The sequence below is a fragment of the Asterias rubens genome, chromosome 1 (genome assembly GCF_902459465.1).
Source record: "Asterias rubens chromosome 1, eAstRub1.3, whole genome shotgun sequence".
NCBI lineage: Eukaryota > Metazoa > Echinodermata > Asteroidea > Forcipulatida > Asteriidae > Asterias > Asterias rubens.
In genome coordinates this window covers 9602259-9622666 of record NC_047062.1, presented here as the reverse complement: position 1 = coordinate 9622666, position 20408 = coordinate 9602259, and the positions used below count along the sequence as shown (strand labels likewise).

The 20408-nt window shown below is 35.5% G+C and overlaps 1 protein-coding gene across 1 annotated transcript; it reads left to right on the top strand.

Annotated features, from left to right (window-relative positions):
• The first annotated feature begins 422 nt into the window (after positions 1 to 422).
• On the top strand, positions 423 to 19184 carry LOC117299920 (leucine-rich repeat-containing protein 74A-like). Its single transcript, XM_033783525.1, has 13 exons — positions 423 to 691; positions 4130 to 4478; positions 6708 to 6883; positions 7557 to 7664; positions 8037 to 8130; positions 8690 to 8739; positions 9155 to 9236; positions 10995 to 11080; positions 11470 to 11664; positions 12266 to 12361; positions 14315 to 14563; positions 14955 to 15040; positions 17083 to 19184. Exons 1-13 carry the CDS (start codon positions 638 to 640, stop codon positions 17471 to 17473), a joined length of 2016 nt encoding a protein of 671 aa, XP_033639416.1. The 5' UTR covers positions 423 to 637; the 3' UTR covers positions 17474 to 19184.
• The last annotated feature ends 1224 nt before the right edge of the window (positions 19185 to 20408 follow it).

Sequence of the window (20408 nt, the reverse complement as noted above, 5' to 3'; positions counted from 1 at the left end):
ACAGAGAACATAGGATTATCTGTTGCATGCAAACAGCCTACCACCCAAAATATTATTCAAATCCTGAACATTTTGTTGTTTACGCTTTGGTGAAGGAGCAATATGCCTGTAGGCTCTAATGAACAAGTCATGATTTACATCCATGCTCTCCTGCACAGTCTATAAACTAATGTTAGTGTTATTATCTTCCTTGTCCTTGCTCTTTTATAGCTGAGGGGGATTGCCAGCATGATTTGTTGGGCTTCCAATTGTTACGCCAGAATGACGTTACCAATGACAACGCAACGCTCAGGAACAATAGGGACTTCACACGCACACACGAGTCACTGCCCGGCTGTGTGATGTCGCCACGTTGTGTTGTTCTCTTTATTCTTCGAAAGTGAAACGCTTGACTTCACACGGTTTTGTGAAGTTTACTCAGCGGCTCATGTCCTTCAGGTGTAGTGGGCTATCTATATTCACCACCCGTAAAAAACAAACAGGATCAAAAGGGGAAACATTCTTGGGCTCCCTTTGGACGCCCATTCTTCAGTTGTATTGCTCTGTCTTCGTGTTTACTGCAGAGACCCCTTTTCCTACCGTTTTGTTGTTGTTAACCAATTTACGAATACCGAGTTCTGTTGGAGTTTAGTGAAGCATGGCAGACACTGCTGAAACCGGCAATAGTGCAAGTACTGAAGAGGTAAGCATGGTAAGTTGATCATTATGTTTATACATAAATTGTGTTGTATATTGTAGCCTGTAGCCTATGTTTACGGAAGGACCCATGGCGACGAGCAGTTAACAATAAAAAATGTAATTGCTACGTTCTTTTATAGGTAAATACTCAGTATTTTCCCCTCCTTAATGTTATTAGTTTTCTTTTGGTTGTGATAAGAAAAAAGTATTCAACACTGTCTTATCACCAGGCATTATAACAGAACTCAAATGTGGCAGAAAATGTATAGGCCTTTGACGAACCAGTTGCTGTTATCACAACTAACTGACTGGACGTAGGACCATGGATTACCACTAAAATTCAATTGTCAAATTCCGGTAAACAAGGAAAACAACAACGACACCAGGAATGACGATGTTTTGGCAAATATTTCCACAAAGAACCGACAATATCTCATCCATATCCCAGCCAGGTATCATGAACCGAAACTTTTAAGGATATAGCCCATAAGTTCGCATCTGTCACATTTGCAGGGTTTCCAAATGTCCCGAATAGAAACAAAATAGCTAGCGTATCGACCCTCGAATGTTTTTCATTTCTTACAAACAATTTACCCCCAAAAAAATCTTTCAAATAAATGTTATTATTACTTTTAAGTAATAATAACATTTATTGGAAAGATTTTTTGGAAAAGCATTTGCCACCCTCCCCAAACCGAACTTGGAAGAGATATAATTTTACTTCAAAATCAGTTTTTTTTAAACATTTCACCCATCAGACGGGTTCGAAATTCCTGTTGCCGGTATATTGGTCAAAGTTGGGTTATTGTTTGCTTTAGGCCCTAGGTGACCCCATGTTTGTTGCAGTCTTTGCTGGTTTTGCTCGACTAGTGGTCAATCTTCGGAAAACTTAATTCGTTTCGATAATTTAGTTTCAATAAAAACATTTGAAACACATGCTGTAAACACTTTTATATCTGTACCTTTTCACGGATTTTGAGCACTTTCATATTAAACAAATACCTTCATTATATCATGGATATTTAGGTGTTTTGATATTATAGCAAATCGGGAAACTGGGTGGGTTTTTATTTCGGAGCAGTTTTTCATACTCTGTCTTCAACTCTGTATGACCAATAGAACATTTTCGACTTGTAAACGTTTATTGTCTTTAAATCAATCACTTTGGCCTATCTTTAGGCCAAAGTGATTTATTGTCATTAAATCAATCACTTTGGCCTATCTTTATAAAGATATATAGGCCAAAGTGATTGATTTAAAGACAATAAACGTTTACACGTCGATGCTGATTTCAATTTTCCCGCCCGAAATTATTTTTATGCCACTTTTTATCCCTCAGTTTGTATTTGTCTTTTGTGTGAAGACAACCACCTGCACATTCAGTTGGCCGGAAACTCCAGGGAAAACCAAGCCTGTAAATTACAACACCTACATCGTCAATATCCACCCTCAAAGTGAGAGGGAAATCATTTTTTAACACCAGTATCTTTTGGGACAGCTGTTTTTTTTTATGCCTTTTGCAGCAAAATGTTCTATGTTGAAGTTGACAGAGGATAGTTTTTTTTTTCCTTCTTAACTTGTTAAAATAAATATGTAGGCCTTACGATAATGAATTTGATATGTTTATGCGGTTAAATATTATTGACAAGTTTTCAATACCCAATGTAAGTTCGTCACATTAACAATGCTAACAACACTCTTGGTAAGAGATTTCATAAGAAGAACACATTCAGCTGGGGAAAAAAAACATGAGGGGAACTAAGAGTACAAGTTCATATTCCTCTTAGAAGACGTTAGTAGCCTATGATTGTAGGATGGATTCAAACAATCACCTGGACAAGTAGTTCCAAATAGATGCTGATATTTCTATGTGGGATAAGTGGGTTAAATTACTGCTGCTGCGCCCAAGAACCGTTTTACACTTTTAAAAATTATTCTCAGTGTAGTTCTCTCATATTACCTCATTCATTGGACTATACTCCTGTTAACATTTGAATTACTTTCAGCTGCACAAACTCACTGATCGTAACAGAAAGTCATCCCGCCCGTCCCATTGGTAGATCCAAAACATTCACGATCCTTTTTTATTATACAAATTAGAAACCATGCATAAAGTACAACTGAAGCCTTGAAATATCATTAAGTGTCCTGAGCTGGGTGATGATTCTGTGATCTGCTGTGTCATTTGATCGTGGCATCCCTTATTTTTATTTTTTTTGTCTATGGTAAACTGTTGCTCCTCGTGCTACCAGTCAGTGTTCCCTTCATTTACAGTAAAAATGCCACTCATTTTCGAGACAAGGTCATTAATGGTTGTCACAGATGAGCTCAGAGAAGCAACGCACTAGTTTCCAACTATACTGCGTCAACATTTTAATCTCGTCAAAGTTTGCGTTAGTCTTTACACATGTGTCTTTCTTATGTTTAGCCCATTGAGGAGATCTGCACCGTTTCACACTTCAATGATAATCGATATTAAAATCGATATCAGTTTGAAGACAACACTGATTACTTCTCAGATAAACTCTTCCTGATCAATATCGTTTCCAAGTCATTACTTCTTGGTTGTTGCTGTTGGGATCAATTTTTTGCTCCGTGGCCTTTGGAAACGTTGACATCCCCAATGACACAATAAAACGTAACAATCAAAAGCTATATTCAGGGCATGTGAGGAAAGGGGCCCACCTCACTTAAAAATAAAGAAGTTTTGATAAATGTTTTGTTTTGTTATTCATTTATTTATTTTAAACCCTTTTTAATGCGTTACTTCTGTATAACAGATATTAAATTGGCATCCGGGATACATAGTTTGTATTTTTGTTTACTCATCAATACACACCAATGTTAAGGTAGGCCTTCTGCACATGTCGTAATTGAACAGTACAGTCAATATGGGGGGGGGTGATGACTGGATGATTTCCATCAATATTGTAACCCGGGTAACGATTTGTCAAAAATAGGTAACCAGAAAAACGCGGGTCTGGCGAGGTAGCGATTTGTATCAATAGCTGTGTCTTAGTTTAGAAATATTTGTACGGTTTCGATGAGAAAGACATCAAAACGGTCACGTTTCCCGGTCCCAGAGTGACCAATGTTTACACGCACAAAGTGTTCCGTTTTTATGACAACGCAAATGGTTTTTTTTTATTTTGAAAAGTTTTCATTCGCGCGTTTTATTTTGTTCCCAAGTCGTGAAAGACCGGAAGTGACGTTACGGCACATGTTGAGGAAAACATGAGAACTTTGTTGTTTAGTGTACGACCATGGTACGACATAGGCCTACACGTCCTCACACCGACGTAAAATAATGACGCACACGATATAGTGAACCACTTGATGATTATTATTAGAACCTGTAAGCAATAAACTCCAAACTGAAGTTGTTTGCAATTGCCTGTGTATTTTATAGGTCACAAAGTCCATCATTTTTATCACCTCTCTCCAAACACAGAACAGAGGAGCGGTGGTTACGACAGAGGAGTATATCACCACCGGTAACGGGACAATAACACCCGAGAATCTACCCACGAGTAATGGTGGTGGCTCGGCCAAAGGGAGGGGTAGATCGGCACTTGATTCGGCGGCTAACGGCGCTCTGTCGAGAGCCCACATGTCTTTGACGGAGATTGAGAATGGGGACCGAAGAACCCCCGTCTCTGGGGTTGATGGAGAGTCATCAAGACCGGGGTCCCAAACCCTGTCTGAGGACGAGAGGTACGGTACACCAGTGATTAAAGTCCTCGAAGGAAATGAGGATGACGGCTCGGATAGTGGTTGGGACACTGATTTGGAAATAGAAGGTGGGTGCATTTTTTGTGATTCCTTTTCTAGACTTCACAATGGAATTAATTCACTAAGTTTACTATAATGATGAACCTCTAGCCGGTAGCCCAACTACACTTGTGTCGCTAAAGTGTTACTCACTCGCACGGGACTAAATTTGAACCATGGAGACTGGCTAAGAGTTGAATTGAAACCCCTATTGCACACTTGATTAATTGTGAATACTTTACCCCATTTTGTTTGAGGTTTTGTAGTACTTTTTACCCAATTCAAAAAGCTTTTTAAGAAGTCAACTTATGACAAACGTATTTAGCCAAGATGTTGTTGTCCTATCAAGTAAAAAGAGCAATTTACTCCTTAACAAATTTAAGTGGTATTAACAAAAGACAATTTATATTTACCATTAATACAACTTTACACTGATACCTTTGGTATCTCACAGAAAAGTAGAAGTTAAAAGTTTAAATTTGTTTAATCCATAATTTTGCTCAATACATCTACCTAATCTGAAGAAGTTAACTTTTAATCACACAATTTATTTTTCAAAGATGACTTTGTGTATGCCGTCTTGTTTGGACACAAACATCATGCTGTATCAAATATCTCAATATCTCATTAGTGGATGTCTTTATAGGTGGATCCAGGACCTTATTTTTAACACTATTTTATGTGATGAACCTTGATTCAAACCATGGAGATGTTCATACTGTACTGAACATTCAAGATCAAATTTATGCATTTCACATAGCCCTCAAAGAGTCAAAATTATATTTTACTACATGACAAACGAGCAGTCTATCTATCAGACGCAGATTTGTAATGGCATAGCAAAAAGCCATATTATTGTGTGTAAAAGAATAGGTCAATTTACTATCAAGTTTATTTTAATTTCCTGTTGTCTCCACCATGTCTCCACCAAATGAGGTTTGTCATTCAATGCACCACCATCTACTCCTAAGTCCTAACCATTTCCCCCATTCAGTGCCTCACTATACAACCGATACAACAAAGCTGTGATGAAATAGCTTGTATTGTTGTGTTGCATAGAGAGCAGCAATTGTATTCAACTCCTTCAACCTACAGGTGGATTGAGTTACATGGAGGTTGGAAGGGTGGGCAGTGAATGGCCAGATTTAACCATCACACTGTGCTGTAACTACACATGAGTTCAACCATGGTTCAAATAGCCCCATGGTTCAACCAAACCATCACATTATTTATCTCCATAGTTTACACAAAATGTACATGTATTATGCATTTTTAAAATGCCTTTACTTTCATGGTGAAATAAATCCTAGAAAAATAGTGTATAGATTTATGAAATTTGTTCTAATAATCAAATAAATTTGCTACTTTTTAAAGATTGGATTTGGACGTGAATAACTAAAAGAATGCTTTTAAAATGTCTTGTTGGTCTGACCTTGTTTTGTTGTGGGGTTACTGGCAAGTGCTTTTACTGGACTCTGGTCAGAGATAGTGGTCTTCTGGGTGCTTTAAACCATGCATGCAGAAGGACTGCTGTCTTTCATTTTGCAGCTATGGAGTTCCTGGGTCAACTGAGGAAGACCTTGTTCAGAACAATTTAAATCACGACTTAAAACCCATCTCTTTAATCACAGAAGCGCTTAGAGACTTTATTTTGTATTATGCGCTATATAAGAACTGTTTATTATTATTATTATTATTATTATTATTATTATTATTACAGTGTGCTTCAGCCACACATAACACAAGTTGGACCCCACAGTTTTGCGAAAAACCTGGGGACAACCCTGCAATTATTTATGAAAGAAATCTCATTTTTGCATGTTGTGGTCATTTATGATCTTGAATTAATAACTTAATGATAAAAATGTCTCACGCATTTTTAGTACAATATTCAGAATTTCGAAATGGGTAATTTTGGGGGGAAGAATAATAAGATGATGCTCCCCCAAGTTGGGTAAAATAAACCACAAACACTAAAACAAATTACTAGATTTTAAAAAGTATGGAATTCCTGCAAAAACATTTTACACAGCAACAGAAGACACACGTTTATGAGATAATCCTTTAATAAAAAAGTATGCACGTGACAAGTTTTGTTCAGCTGTTATTTTACAATTTGTAGTGCATAACTGCAAGCTTAATTTATACACAGCTCAATTGAACAAAAAATTATAAAATCATTGCCATATGGTGACAAATAATTGTTTCAGGCATATTATAACTTGGTGTTTTATTATATTTTTCTTTGGCTCTGATAGAAGATTCCAAGGAGACCTATGATGCTACAGGGAAACGAGCATACATCCAGGCCTGCAAGGAGATTGGGGTCGTTCCAGTCTCACATTTTCTACGTCACATAACCACCAACAGAATCGTTATGAAGCACCATGGGCTGGGCCCACAAGGGGCAAAGGCAATCGCTATACCATTAGTTGTAAGTATTTCGCTACCACATAGATAGTTTCTCTTTTCTGTTTTATTTATTTAGCAATTACAAAAAGAAAAGTTAAGAGATTAAAAAAAAACATTTATTGAATCAAGTCTGAATTCTCTCTGATACCAGGTACCATTCATGAGAATAAAAAAAAAACATTTGAAAACTCCCAAATCAGTAATTCTTGGTAATAGCTTGAATCATTTATCAATCTTCTGACGTACAATCTATGTTGGATTTTTTGTGTTTCAAATAAGTAAAGTTTACAAAAATTAGTGCAACACAAATAACATTTCTAATATATTTGTCAATAATATTATGACTGTCATGAATTAATTGACATACACATTCTGTGTGTAATGACTGGTTAAATATTACATTTTGAAAATTTTCTTCAGATAATTTTATGTTCCAGAGTTCTGATAATTTTTGTTATCATAAAAACAGAGATAGACACAACTGGACATGGATTATTATACAACTAATAATCGTTGGGTGTTGTTTTTAGAAAACAAAATCTGCAATTCTTACAAATAGGTTTCCCAGAACTAATTTAACCATGACTACTTCTGTGGTGTGTGTGTGTTTTTTCTTCTTCTATTTTTGCAAGGGAACCAAAACATGTACTTGTACTTTGTCACGAGTAACATTATTTACATTTCTTGTAATTCAGACAAATACAACTGTCCTGACGCTTGACTTAGAAGATAACTGGATTGAAGGAACAGGGGCGGCATACATAGCAGATATGCTGAAAGAAAACTGCTACATAAGTGAATTGGTGAGTGATTTTACCAAATACAAAAACTTCTTTTCCGTTTTTTAATTAGTTAACTACTTTAAAACTGTCTTTTAAATGAGGCAAGGTCACAAACATTGGAAAAAAACCCAAAACTTCTATTATTTTGCTAAATCTGCTTCACTGTTGGATGAACTTTCAGACAGTTCAGATGTTCTCAGACAGTTTCGGTCTATCTTTAGTCTATTTGGTGTTAATGGTTGCAAAAAATAATTGCTCCAGTTTAACTTTGTTGGTTTTTCGTTTATTAAAAAGGTACAACTTGGAAATTGTATTTCTATTCACATTATCCTTTATAGTATGCAATTTAGAACAAACAATAATGTAATTTCTAATTGTTTTTTTTTGTCTTAGAATTTGGCTGGCAACAAGATCCGATCCAAGGGAGCCATAGTTACAGGAGAAATGCTGTTTGATAACACAAGTATAAAAAAAATAAACGTTGCAGGTCAGTTTTCTTAAACTGTGACACTCTTAAGACGAGGAAGGGTTGGTTTAGTCACTAGTCGGGCAAAAAGTGATATTCCATTGGGGTCATTTAGAATAGTCTATTTATATTATGTTGTTTTATGTTGATTTTTTTTCTTCTCAAAATTGTTGGTGGGTTATAAGTAATAACTGAAAATCAAAAATTCAGTTTTCACTAAAGAAGAAAAAATACCGTGCTAGCCACGATACAGTTCAGATTATAAGCTATAAGTTGTTTTGGAACAGCCACTGAAAACTACTGATGTTTAAACAATGTATCTGAAATGTCTGCTCCTTTTGAGGCACTACTTTTTTCTTCAGTGAATATTATTGAAGCCATTCATGTTTAAAATATAAATTTTGGTTAGTTTTGTTGATCAAAACATCGTACTTCTTCTGAATGGTCCCTTAGTGTTGACTGAACTTTGATGACAGAAATGGTTTTTCTTTGACGGTCTTTAGGGTAAATTATTTTGGAAAGTTGGATGGCTATATTCACTGTGATACAAATGTAAATTAACATTTTTATTTCTTTTTAGGGAATGACTTCAAAGATAGAGATGCCCAACCCTTTGCAGATGCTATGAAGGTAAGCCAGTGAAGAATCTTGACTGAAATCATGATGGTCACGTGGTCCGACTGCAGGACTTGCAATCACAAAGTTGTGGGTTCGAATCCAGCTAAGCTAACTCCTTATTTCACAATGACACCAATGCTTGTATAAAGAGTTTGGCTGTTGTCACCTTGATATTTACATCCCCTTGTGGGAGATTTGCCGAGTTCCCATTATTCGAAATAATCATACAAACAAACAAATATCGCAAACTTTCCTTTAAGAGAACCATTATCCTAAAAACAAGGGCTTGCAATCAAGTTTGTTTATGGTTGTGGAATTTTTTATATAAATAATAATAAAGGTTACAACTGTTTTTATACAATGTCAGGATTTTATTAATGTTTCAAGGTATGTTTTGATTGTAATACATTTGCTTTTGTCTTCCCAGAGCAACTACAGAATCAAAGAGTTGAATCTAAGTCATAATGAGTTTGCAGAAGCTGGTGGTGAAATCCTAGGGTTAGGAATCGGTAAGAGAGAAGAATTTGATGTTATATCTTTTAGAAAGAACACAAGCGTCCAATTACATGGCTCTTTCTACGGTGGAATTCTGTGACTTTTTATAAAGTGCGCATGCACACAATAACAATGCTCCTTCCCATTCTGTGAAATATAATGTCAGTGTTAAACAGTATTTTTATGCTGTCATAAGTTCCGAAGCAACACCATTGTTCAATTTTTTTACCAAGGGCTTCTGGTGATAGTTGGCACCCTGGCTTAGAATGTGTGTGGATCCCACAACAACAAAATTCACATTTAAAATAAAAATCTTAGGTAGATTAATTGATAAACGCACCAATACATATATAACAACAACCGAAAGGAATTCCGTCAGGTGCTATATTCATGCTCTGTTTGCTAAATTTTGAGAGATTTCAGATGGGATTTTTTCCATAGTGGAGGATTGATATTTACTTCTTTCATTGTATGACAGTTTCTTTCTTCAATTGTGTATTTAAGATCAATGAAATACCTAACAAGCAAATGTACCCATGAAAACTATAAAAACGAACGGCACTGTTAGTGTGGTGGTTAACAAAATATCCTATGCTATTATGCAACATGTGATTTGGTTAATGATTAACTTGAGACTGCATTCACTATCATCTGCCCTCTGCACCTAGTGATGTTCATTCGATTGAGATTACAGGCATTAGATTGAATTGAGTAATCTCATCCAAGGGCCTATTGACATTAATATTGATATCGATATCAGACCTATATGCAGACTGTGTTCTCGCTCTGATGATTTATTTGTTATCATGAAACGCACCCAGGTCCTTGACAAAACTGACCCCACATGACAACAATTGAAAGCTATGTAGTGCGGGATCTTGAACAAACTTTGCTAAGCTTACAGCATGTATTCAAAAATTGCTTAGCATTTCACCATCTTGCTTAAAAGATTTATGGCCTGTTTACTTAAAGGAACACGTTGCCTTGGATCGGTCGAGTTGGTCTCTGAAAAGCATTTGTAACCGTTTGTTACGAAATGCATATGGGTGGAAAGATGTTGTAAAAGTAGAGTACAATGATCCACACAACTATGCCTCGAAATTGCGCGGTTTTCCTTTTACCTCGTCGACTAACACAATCAGCCATATATGGGAGTCAACTTTTTGACTCCCATAAATGTCCGACCATGTTAGTTCGCAAAGTAAAAGGAAAACCACGCAATTTCGAGGCATTGTTGTGTGGACATTGTATTCTACTTTTAAAACATCTTTCTAACCATATGCATTTTATAACAAACAGTTACAAATGCTTTTTATAGACCAACTCGTCCGATCCAAGGCAACGTGTTCCTTTAACTTGTTTTTGGAAGAATACATTTTTCTAAAAAGTTCTGTTTGTCAAACTTGAAGATTTGCTGCTTATTATTATTGCAATATTGTGTTTCACCATTGAGAATAAACAGTTAAAAAAAAATACAGTTAATAGCTTTTGAACTAACTTTCTAGAAATTGTAAAAAAATACAATTATATTTTCTATTCTTTAGTACTAAAATCATAAAACATTCATTGTTTTGTTTCAAAAGTTAATTAATTTATTTGTTTGACTTGCCATCATCAGGCAAACTCATGAGTCAACTGATTTGAAAATTAAACAGGTAGGTTTATTAAAGTGGGTTGTCCCTCTAAATCATTCTTTGTCCCATCTATCAGACTCTCTGCATTAGTGATGATAAATCAATTAATTGATTTGATGTGATTATTATTAAATACAGCTGCAACAGAATCCATCAGTGATCTGGATCTCAGCTGGAATCATCTCAGGAGGAATGGTGCAATATCAGTGTGCAGAGGACTAGCAGTAAGTCTACTCACAATTCATTCACATCAAAGTAGAATACAGACAAAATTGACACTTCTGTGGCCCATAACTTACAGGGTCATAAACTGAGATGCATAATACGGAATAGAAAACCCTTATACATGTTTTTATATTCCACAAGATAGGGCAGATTTATCCATCACAGTACACTTGCAACTCAAAAAAATTATTGACACAACCAAAACATTTTTTTAAGATTTGAAACCCGTATGGCTGATGTTTTTTCCTTGCAAAGGTTTACCCTGTAGTTTTGAGGACTACTAAAAAAAACTTGTAATGTATTGAAACTTTAAGTATTGTATGATTATTTTTCGTCCTCTGGTGTGTAACTGTCTTTTTAAAACATTGCTCTGTACTTGATATTTTAGGAAAATATGTCGATTAAGAACTTGAACGTGTCGTGGAATGGTTTCGGGAACGAGGGCTCACTAGCCATGGCTGAAGCGCTGAAATTCAACAGTACCGTACAATGGTTAGATATGAGCAATAACCGCATCATGGATGAGGGGGCGCTCTTGTTGTCTAAAGGCCTGGAAGTCAATGACTCGCTCAAAGTGCTCAAGGTGAGATGGTTGTCTGGTTGTTGGTGTAGTGGTAGGCATTTAAATTTTCAGGTTGTTGGAGAGGAACTGTGAAATTTTCTGTTTTGTTTTAACATGTGGTTCTGAAAATACATCAACTTCTTTAATAAGGGGGAGTTTCAAGTCTTTCGTTGTTAGTCAAATACTCACGAAGTCTTGTCTTCTTTTCATGTATGTTTCAACACTCCAGAGTCATATGTATTGGATGAAGATAAACCTATATTGGTAGTAAAAAGACTATTAAAAACTAGTGTTGTATGAATTGGAATTTGTGGGTCTCCTCATCACAACTGAACTTCATATTTTGTCATATTTTCTTCTCATCTCCAGGTTCACGCCTAATCCTTAAAATATTCTCTTTACTTAAATAACATTAAGTTTAAAATTGTGTCGATCTAAAAGCTCTGTGATTTTTAAGTCATTCCAGTTCCCAATATCCAGAAACACCTGATTCTGAATTCCTTTCACAAATCACTGTTGCTTATTTCTATATCTGCAATTGAAATAAGCATTTTATAAACATGCTTGTGTTAAATATTACAACTTCATAATTGACAAAACAATATTTGATTTTCCCCTGTAGCTTGGACTGAATCCTATCACAGCAGCAGGAGCAATGGCTCTCTTACTAGCCATCAAGAACAACAACAACAGTGCATTGGAAGAGTTAGATCTCACTGTGAGTATCTCTGTATAATAACTCAAGGGTTCTCCCCAGGATTATACAAAACTGTGGGGCACTGGTTGAGCTAAATAATGTGCAAAAATCAAACAAGGTCCTCAGAATGTTTTTTACTTGGTATTTTTTTTAAACCCTTACTTTGCAGTGTAGGGCATTCTAAATGGTTGAATATGTATGATTCGTGTGAATTTGATCTGAAGTAAAAAAAAAAATAAAAAAAAAGTAAAAAAGTGTGTTCGTTTGTTTCCTGTGTGTTGCCCATAATACATAGCTTGTACTTGGGGTTCGAACCCTGAACTCCAATAATCACTTCTAACAGCTTAGTGAAAGGACAACAACATAGAGTGGGTTTAGGTCTTTGATTTTTAAGACTCCTTTTGGTAACTACATTCTCTGGATGCACATTGAAATGCCCAGTGCTTACCAGAGACTAGAAAAATAGATGGACTGCTAAACTCTTTGTGACAATTCTGTCTTTTTCAAGACACTTAAAATAATCTGATGACCTTTGGGGACATACAGCTGTGGTCTGGTATGTCTTGTAATTGTAATACATTGGAGAGGGGCTCACCTTGGTTTTTTGCCTCCCTTTTTAAACAGTTTTCACCTGATCAGAGTGATGTCAGAAGCTATTGTAATTATAGAAAGGGTAGTGAAAGTTGTCTTAAAATAATTCGAATCATTTCTCAAAAATAGGCACAAAATCATTGGGCTTTATTATGGTTCTATGTTTTTTTGTAACTAAGACGCATTTTTGAACTCGAGTGCATACATAGCTGTAAATGAATGAAGGATCAAGGCCCATGGATCATTGGTGTTAATGTCTGGAGCTGGAAGTTGCACTGTCCATGCTTTAATTCTATCATGACATACTAAAGAAAAAACAACTCCCAGGATTCTACAATGTATTACATCAGTGCTGTCACTTAATTGCAAACTAATTGCACTATAAACAAACACTTAACCCATCCACTGGAACCAATTACAGTTAGTTATTATCTTTCAGGATAGCTAACTACACCTACTCAAATCACATTAATTGAGTTTGTCCTTACTACACACTTTTGTTGATTTTGTGACCAATCAATTTGTCAGTCAATTAGACTGATTACATTTTAACCTTTGGCCTAATTACTATAGTGTCTGGGTTGGTACATCATTGCCCCCATCAGGTTACTTATGTCAACAGGGTCAAACATAGGTTTTAAAGAATGGACATTTATTGGCAGTAATTAGTTGTCATGAATAGAAGTCAAGTTTCTTGTATTATACAGATTTGCTTTTGAATCTGCCCCCATATTTGCCTCTGCGTCGTGTTGTGTCTCAAATAAAAATGATTATTGTTTTAGTTCTGTCTTTACAGATCTACATCACAATTGAACTGTATAATTACATTTTATCATACAGCAATAAATATTTCATCAAATTTAATACATATTCTAACCCGTCTTACAAATAAAAGTGTTTGAATAAAGAATCTTTGCAGGGAAGATATTGTCAAGTAGTGTGTGGGAAGTTTTTGTTTGTATCATAGTTTTTAAAATAAGTTGTGTAGTCTAGAAATATATCATCTGAACAGGTATTGAGACGTTCACCCTAATTCTTGATACCAAAAGCAATACAAATCATAATTATACAATCTCTTCAACCCACTTTGTCAGAATTTTACATTGAATATCCATTCAGTTGACAGTTGATGAAAGCTGTGAAAGGGGATTATTTTGACTTTCAAAATTTGTGTGCTTTTGAAAAATCTTTTGAAAGTGTTTTTATTAGGAGGGTCTACCAAAAAATTTTACCTCAAGGGAAGCTTACTCATGGGTACATTTGAAATGATTTGGGTTCAAACAAAGACAAATGGAATAGATTGGGATTTGAGCCAACAACCTCTGAATTAATGTTATTATTATTTACAGAACATTAAGATTTGTGTTATCTTTCATTTTGTAGGACATTGTTGTTAATAAAGACTTTGTCGACCTCCTGGAAGACCTAAAAAGGGGTCGCACCAACTTCTTGGTCTTCTACAAGGGAGCCGTTGGACAGTTTGAGAAGCCAGCTGAGAAAGAAGCAGATCCTCTGAAGCTTCTTATTCAGTACATCGAGAAGAACAACCTGAGAATATGGGATCTTTTTAAAGCATATGATAAAGATAATAGTTTGACAGTCACGAGGGAGGAATTTAAAAACGGCATCATGGTAGGTTGTGTAGGGATAGTATTTATTTCATTTCTTGGACAGATAACAAGTTAACAAAGAACAAAAAATAAATTGAAAACAAAGATTATCAATAAATATCAATATAACAAAAAATTGAATAAATGGAAATAAAATTTGCCAGTGGTGTAAAATTGCTGCCATCTTATTCTTCATAAATCTGATATACCAGTGAAAACAAAGCTATGAATCATTATGACTTACTCGTCATCAGTGTGTCGGACTTGTGACAAATTGTTCAAACCCTTGATGTAGCTAATTTTTTCAGGGAGGATGCTCAAGCATGTCTAGTGAAAAATGTTTCAGAATAAAAATTAACTCAGAACAAATATGTATAGAAATTGTGTTGATAATAAATATTCTGACTTTTCAGGGATCCAACATACCCCTGACGCCTAGGCAGGTCGATAAGCTTGTTGCTACTCTAGATAGAGATGGTGATGGGGAGATTGATTATAGGTAAGTTAAATCATAGTGTGAAATATTTTATCTGTTTTATTTTAAACTTTAAAAACACAAAATCTGAATAAGGTGAAGCAAAACTTTGCCAGAAGATTGCAGTCCACACTATGCCCCCTTTATAGGCCGTGGACACTATTGGTAATTACTCAAAATAAATGTTAGCATAAAATCTTAGTTGGTAACAAGCAATGGAGAGCTGTTGATAGTATAAACATTGTGAGAAATGACTCCCTCTGAAGTAACATAAATTTGATTTTGAGACCTCAGAATTAGATTTTGAGGTCCCGAAATCAAGCATCTGAAAGCACACAACTTAGTGTGACTAGGGTGTTTTTTATTCCATTATTATCTCGCAATTTTGATGACCACTTGAGTTCAAATTTTCACAGGTTTGTTACTTTGTGCATATGTTGAGATAAACCAAGTGAAAGACTGGTCTTTGACAATTACAAAAGGTGTCCAGTGTCTTTAAAAAAAAAACACACAGCAAAAATACAAATACAAAGAGAGTCAAAGCTATATCAGTCTATGGAACACAAACCCAAAACACCATCAAACTCGAACACAAAATTGCATTGTTTTGCTCATAATAACTCACTTTAAAAAAAGTTAAAATTTGTGGCAAACCTGTTTATAGTTTATGAATGTGTCAATAAGTGTGGCATACAGGTTGAATCTTTGATTTTAAACATCCTTTGCGGGGTAACATTTTCCAGCTGTTTTTCTAAAAAAAAAAATTATTGAGGACTTTTCTTCTTTAGAAGTCTTTGTATTTGTCCACTAATTGATAGACAATTTGTTTATAATGAGGCAACTGTAGGTGATGCTGATTTTAAACTCTACTTGGACACTGTTTGCTTGTATTACTCATTGATAGACGCATATCTGAAGTGACTGGCTTTGAACTGATGAGTGAGGCGTAACTCTTGGAATAGCTCTTTATCATGCATAAGCCATCATTGTATAGTTCCTGCAATACTTATAATTGCCCCCCCTGAATAGGACAGAGGGGCCAGACTACTTTTTCCTTCCAGCCTCAGTTTGGTTACATTGTTTTAAATGAAAGACAAAAATGAGATGGATGCTACATCTTGGTCGTGTGCAATAGCAATATAAATACCTCTTGAAAAAAGGGTTTCAGACTTTTACCCTATCTGTCATGGTGTTGGTGAATTGATTGACTCAAATGGAAAACAACAAGATAGCTGTACCATGATAAAGACCTATGGCCCTTCGTCAGGCAGGATGGTCAGCTCGAGGCTGCGACATTGAGGGCGCTAGAAGTGGAGATATGGGACAAACCAAAGTCACTTGCTAAATAAAAATCTTTTGCATCAAATTAGTTTAATCTAAACTGTTGTATAAAAAATCTTGGGCGTATTTGAAAAAATTGAAAAAAATTAAAATTAAAATAAATCATCTTTTTAATTTAGTATTCTTAATAAAAGATAAAGATAAAAGCTTGCCTGCTGGTATTTTTGTATTCTCCAGCATTTAGTAACATTTTTATTTGAGGTTTTTCTATATCATTCAAAAAACGGATTTACCGGACTGTGTGCAAATTGCAGTTTTATGAATTTAACCTTACAAATTTAAAATATAAAAGCTTTCATAATTTACAGAATTTAAAGTGTGCATAATGGTAAAGTTGTCACCATCCATAAAAAATATGTATTTTTTGTCATTTTACTCATTTTTTTTTCTTTTTTCTTTTCTCCCATGCACTCATTTTCATTTTTCAAATAAACCATATCAACCTAACATCATTAACCTCTTCCTTGCTTTTTGTTTGTTTCTGTCTGTCATTCAATTTTTCAATAACATGTAATCTTATCATTCCACTTGTTACCTGCCATATTTTTTGATCCCTTGTCACCCACATCTTTTTTTTCTCCAAAACTTCTTGTTCACCTCAATTAACAAAACTTTTGGAATTTTGGTAAACACCCCCATCTGCCATTCCCCCTTCTCTTTTCCCCGCCCCTACATTCCCCCTTCCCTTCCCTCAACACCATTAATGCACACACAAAAACAAACAGTGAGATCGTGTCCACTCATAAGGAACTCAAAGAGACCAATCGTGAAGAACGTCGCCAGCGTATGTCCAAAGTGCACGAGAAACGGCGCACAGCCATCTACGCTCCGGTCGCCGAGAAGTTTGGCACCCTGAAAGTGGAGGACATCGCCCAGACGATGACAGAAGAGCGTCAGCGGAAACTTAGCAGCAACATGAGGCCAGATATGAACCAGTGGAATGAGGAAGGGAGAAGAGAAGATGTGGTGACTGATGCCATTCGCTCCCTGGACTACACTGTGGATTTCCGCCCGGATGCTGCGAGATACACTGAGGAGGAAAAGTTCCTCATGAAGACTATGGATCCTGTGTCACGAGGAGGCAGTGCCAGGGGACGCAGTCCCATATCATCTTGAGAAAATATGCTTCACTCTGTCTGAAGGAATATTCCATATCATTTAAGACAATGTACGTTTATATTATTATCATTTCATTTAAAAGTGAATAATGTTAACATCAATTTATAGGAGTTGTTTTATATATCCCTAAGCCAGCTCACAAATTACACACTATTTATATGATTAATTTGTTTATGATGGATGGCCTAATCTTTCGATCAAAACTGTGGACCTTCTTGAGATATATAACCTGTTGTTTTTCAGTGACCCACATGGGCTGGTCCCATTCTTCCAACAATGATGTCAGTATCCTAACATCCAATTGATTTAACGAATCACCAGAAACAAATATTGCAAACTTTTACCTAGGTCCATGACAAAAATACTTCTACAAATTTTGTATATACAGAAAAGGTAGCTCAACAAGTTTGTTTGTTTGTTTGCAATAAAAGCACAACAAATTTGGCTAATTGAAGAACAGGCTTATTGGACAAAAGTTGGCAACCGAGAATCTTGTATTTTGTGTTGTTGTGACAGTCCCCTTTTTTGTTTCATCTCAGCAAAGCTTTTTTGCTAAGCAACAGTTTTTGCTGAAATTTTCTCCTGGTATTCTGTATAAATTAAAATGCAAAAGATAGCATCCACTCTGCAAGTATTTCAAACAGATTATCATACACTTTGAAAAGTTTCAACATTTGTAGTTTCAAGTATTTTACATTTACCTCTTGAGTATTTATTGAGTGTATAGTAGATTTACTTTATGAATAATGGAAATATTTTTTAAGGGCAACATCTTTCTCAGGATTTACTCACTGAGGCTGAACAGTAAAATATGATGGTCTGTCAGTATTTTGTTCGTTTTATTAGGGGAGGCAATTTATAAGTGAATGTTCTTTTCTATTTTCAACTCGCCATCCAGCCAACCTATGCAAACATTAATCTCACAATGGAAATAGGTTTCATGTTTTGTGGGGGATTTAATGATGATTTCATTTGTAGCAATCGATCAGAATGAGCAATGTGATTTTTCATGGTCATAACCCCTGTGCCCTTTTTTTTATAGTCAACAGCATTTCAGACAGGTGGTGGGGGAGTTGTTGTGGTAAACTGTATAATCATTGCAAGATTTCAACAGCTAATCCACATTTTGAACATTCTTTTGATTTTGTTTAATTATGACCACCTTGAAAGGCATTTAGAGCATCTTTAGCAACAGTTTCTACGCTGTTCACCGCAACCCTGACAAATTAATTTGGGTGTCAGTCGTCAGCATAGGTATATCACCCAGGTTGGATGGGGTTTACTGCCCTCCCAAGTTCTGGCAGTGGGGAAATAAGGGGGGGGGGAATGGACAGAGAAAGCAAAAAGTTTTTTTTTACCCAGTATTGGAAGCTGTTTTGTTGGTGTTTAATTGTCCCCTTGCCCCCCCCCCCACCCCCATAACAAAAACGTTCCAATTATCCATGGTCACAACATTTGGGGTTTGTGTGGTAGTAATTTCTTTGTTTAATGTAGGATGCAGGCACAATTAGGTTTTCTTTATTTTTCTTTTACATTAACTCAAGACTGTTTTAAAGAAAATGCAACTCCTTGTTATTATACTCAAGTATAGGATGGTGCATGTGTTTGTTCATCAAAGTTAGACTTTATTGTTCATGTTAAAGGCAGTGGACACTATTGGTAATTACTCAAAATAATTATTAGCAAAAAAACTTTCTTGGTGACGAGTAATGGGAAGAGGTTGATGGTATAAACCCTTGTGAGAAACGGCTCCCTCTGAAGTGACATAGTTTTCGAGAAAGAAGTATTTTTCCACGAACTTGATTTCGAGACCTCAATTTTAGAACTTGAGGTTTCGAAATCAAGCATCTGAAAGCGCACATCTTTGTATGACAAGGGTGTTTTTTCTTTCATTAATATCTCGCAACTTCGAAGACCGATTGAGCTTAAATTTTCACAGTTTTGTTATTTTGTGCATATGTTGAGATATACCAAGTGAGAAGACTGTTCTTTGACAAGTACCAATAGTGTCCAGTGTCTTTAAAACACATTCACTATAATGACACAAACTGAACTCCACATTATGATTACAAAAATTGTGTTAATTTAATTTTCTCACAACCCGAGCAAGACTGTAAATAATTATTAGTTAAAAATATATTTTTAGAAACTTTGACTGTCTTTTAAAACTCTGATTTTGTGAATAATGGAGAATAAGTCTTTGATTCTTAAACTTTGTATTTATTTTTGTACATCAAGCAATAAAAATTACAACTTCACAGTAATTTTAGTACCTCATCTGGATCACTTCGCAGTTTTATTTGATTCATGTATTAATGTTGGGGAAAAACTTGAAAAAAAGTGACGCAAATAAACTGCTCACAACCAGTTAGGAAACATTTTCTTTATCAAGTATATCTTGATTATTCATTACTCTCTTTGTATATCATTATTATCAATGCAAAGCTGAAGTGTTCCTCTTTAAAATGGTAGCAGGTCATTAAACCGGTCAAACTCCAGAACCATGAATGGTTTACACAAAGGTTTGCACCAGTGAGCATAACACCCACAATTAGCCCTCATTTCTTGAAAAACACGTTTGGGTATTATTACACAAAATGCTGTAGATAAAGTGGAGCAGTAAGTTGTCTTGCTTGTTTGGATTACAGTGCATTGTAGTGTCAACCTGCTTGTTCACAGAAAGCACAAAATTGCAAATTTTGGCACAATTGATTTGTGTTTTTGCCTCATTGTTATTCATGTAGCCGAATTGCAAATGTGGTATCATTTTAGAGGGAAGGAACACGTTTGATTGCTCAAAGCAACTTAACTTAAAACACGACTTGGTAACGAGCATTGGAGAGCTGTTGATAGTATAAAACATTGTGAGAAACGGCTGTCTCTGAAGTAGCATTTGAGAAAGAGGTAGTTTCTCACTAAAAAAAAAAAAAAT

Coding starts and splice junctions, on each gene's coding strand:
- LOC117299920 (XM_033783525.1), top strand. CDS start 638: ATGGCAGACACTGCTGAAACCGGCAATAGTGCAAGTACTGAAGAGGTA. Junction 692..4,129: donor GTACTGAAGAGGTAAGCATG/GTAAGTTGATCA, acceptor CTCCAAACACAG/AACAGAGGAGCGGTGGTTAC. Junction 4,479..6,707: donor CACTGATTTGGAAATAGAAG/GTGGGTGCATTT, acceptor TGGCTCTGATAG/AAGATTCCAAGGAGACCTAT.